The sequence below is a fragment of the Pteropus alecto genome, unplaced genomic scaffold (assembly GCF_000325575.1).
Source record: "Pteropus alecto unplaced genomic scaffold, ASM32557v1 scaffold123, whole genome shotgun sequence".
Taxonomy (NCBI): domain Eukaryota; kingdom Metazoa; phylum Chordata; class Mammalia; order Chiroptera; family Pteropodidae; genus Pteropus; species Pteropus alecto.
This window is the reverse complement of record NW_006433950.1, coordinates 6,305,117-6,307,665: the sequence shown is the minus strand read 5'-3', so window position 1 is coordinate 6,307,665 and position 2,549 is coordinate 6,305,117. Positions and strand designations below refer to the sequence as shown.

The 2,549-nt window shown below is 40.5% G+C and overlaps 1 protein-coding gene across 1 annotated transcript in view; it reads right to left on the bottom strand.

Moving 5' to 3' along the window:
* The window catches only part of LPCAT2 (lysophosphatidylcholine acyltransferase 2), a 56,525-nt gene that overhangs the window by 29,148 nt on the left and 24,828 nt on the right, over positions 1-2,549 (bottom strand). The window contains exon 9 of the mRNA XM_006908760.1: positions 1,507-1,589. Coding sequence (XP_006908822.1) covers positions 1,507-1,589 — 83 coding nt within the window. The remainder of the gene's footprint in view (positions 1-1,506; positions 1,590-2,549) is intronic.

Sequence of the window (2,549 nt, the reverse complement as noted above, 5' to 3'; positions counted from 1 at the left end):
CCCTCTGAGTCTCAGTTCCCTCACTTGCCTCACAGAGTTGCTGTGAAGATGATGTGACATGCGACACATAAAGGGCCCAGCATGGCACTTGGTAAATACTGAGTATTTACATCAGCTTTGTCCTCACCATTTTCAAATGCCTGTATCTCCCACTTGAGTCTCAAAATAACCAAAACCATGAGAACGACAAGGTAAGGATTACAATTCCCCCTTTACGTGTGAGGAAAGGCCACCTTGGGGACATCTTGGGGACAAGTCGTCCAAGGTTCGGCTGATGGAAGTCTTCTTCTTTTTATCAGAGGCCCTTAGACCTCTGTGCCTCCAAATTCGGAAAACATCTGCCTTAAACAAATAAATCCCTCCTCTGCTTTTAGGCACATTTTGGGAAGTCAAAATATCTGACAAAAATTCTCACAATTCCTAATACTTATCTTTGTTCCTAAATTTTGGACATAAGCTGGCAAGAAAACATAATGAAAAAAAGAAAAAAAACAATATACAAGCAAACTGTAGCTGAACTAGAAACAAGATAAAATAAGCACACCTAAGTATACATAACAAAATTTTTTTTGTTGTTAAACATTTATTCTTTTTTGAAAATAGAGTTATCCTGTTGTGGAACATTAATATAAATAGATACTTGTGTATATATATGAATACCTATTCTTACATATGCACATATATTACTATATATGTGTGTATACACATGAATATATATGAATGTGCTTGCTATAAAGCCAGATTCTGCTGTGAAGCTAAGTTCACAGTTCTTGCTTAGTATTCACTAAGAGAATAAATACTGCTGGCCTATTAGCTCTAAACCTACCACTGGACTGCGGGTGGTGGTCCCTGGGAAGTTGGTACACACCCCACAGCTGGGTGGGGACAGCATCACACACATTCTTTCATTGATGAGAGGTGATCTATTTCATCACGATAGTGGCCAGTTAAAACTCCTTTAAGTGTAGGAAAATATCTACTACCTTATGTTTTGCAATTTCTAAACCCTAAATTCATAGTCACCCCCTAATGGGGCGACTCTTTCGTCTTTCTATGCATCTACTACATTCCCTTGCAAACGTTCTCCGCTTTGCAAGAACGTTCACGAAGGCTTTTGAAACCCATGGCCCTGGCAGCTACACGGAGGCTGAGGGGACAGAAGGCGGGCTTACCCGCTGGGACCGTCACGAGGCTTCATCTGCTGGTGATGGCCAGCTGGGGGGCATCTGCCCTGTGGAAGGCACTGGCTGGTCTCTTCTGGTTAGTGTACCCTCCCCTCCTCCGTTCCAGCAAAGACACATTTCTCTTAGTTTGGGGCTGCAGCTGAGAGAGCATTTATAGATTGTCACACTGACCGCATTCCCGGGCACATTATTTGACTTCCCAAAATAAGTTGAGGAATGAGGACCTCAGAAAGAAAAAACAAACCTTAGAACTAAGTTAAAGGTCATTTATTAATAATGTTCAAACTCTCTAGCGATTATGATCACACACACAGACACTTACTCTGCCATCAGATTCCGGACTCTACTGGCAAAAAGGACAGGATCACGTTTTTCTTCATCATTCGGTGCTTGAATGGGCATAAACTGAAAGACGAAGACACCTTTCTGTAACAATTGGTTGGTCTCTGACATTAAATGCTAAATACATTGATTTATAAGTGATCGCTCATTATATTAAATCTGCCTTTCTAACACACAGGTTGTACGACCTAACGAAAAGAGCTTGGTTCTTGGATTCGGGAGAGCTGTCTCCAGCCCTGGGTCTTCCTGCGTGTTAACTAGTTTGTCCTTTAACTTTCCGGAACTGTCTCCCTGACTCTGAAAGGAGGACCTTGGTCACCTACTTCCCTGGTTGGGCTAAGGACAAAACGAGCCAATGTCTGGAATTCTGGAAGTTATGAAGCCGTAGCTACCAAGATCTTATTCTTAGAGCTGCATTCTCTACCAGTCCCGCTCCATTGTGTAAAAACGTTATTATTAATATTATTTTGTCTTTTATAATCTTTTCTATCCATTCTTACATCAACTGCATTTTTATCATTTGATCAAACTTTGTGTTTCATCATTTCATCTGCTCGTCTGGCTTTTCCTCCATGTTTTACCATATCATTTAACATGTGACTTTTTTCTTCAGTTGATATTCTGTGATGCCTCACTCATACTGTCCTTATTTTTATGTATACTTTTCCAATATTAACAAGGTTTTGGTGCCATATTTAAGTCATAACATATTTTTTGAGCACCTACTATGTACCAGACAAAATCAATGGGGCCCTATTCTTGTTCTAAAGAAGGTAGATATTTTAATAGGACAGACCAAGATGGCATGTGCTAAGTATCCCTACTCTATTATCCCCAATTACAGACAGGGCTCAAATGCTTAATGAACTTATTTAAAGCCATACAGGTCACACTGTGGCCAGGATTTAGTCTCTTAATCCCTTGAAGCAAGTTCTACCATTTCCATGATAGAAGCAGGTGGCTAGAAGGGGTTAAACAATATAGCTTAAACCACACACAAGTGGCGGGGCAACAATTTGGAAG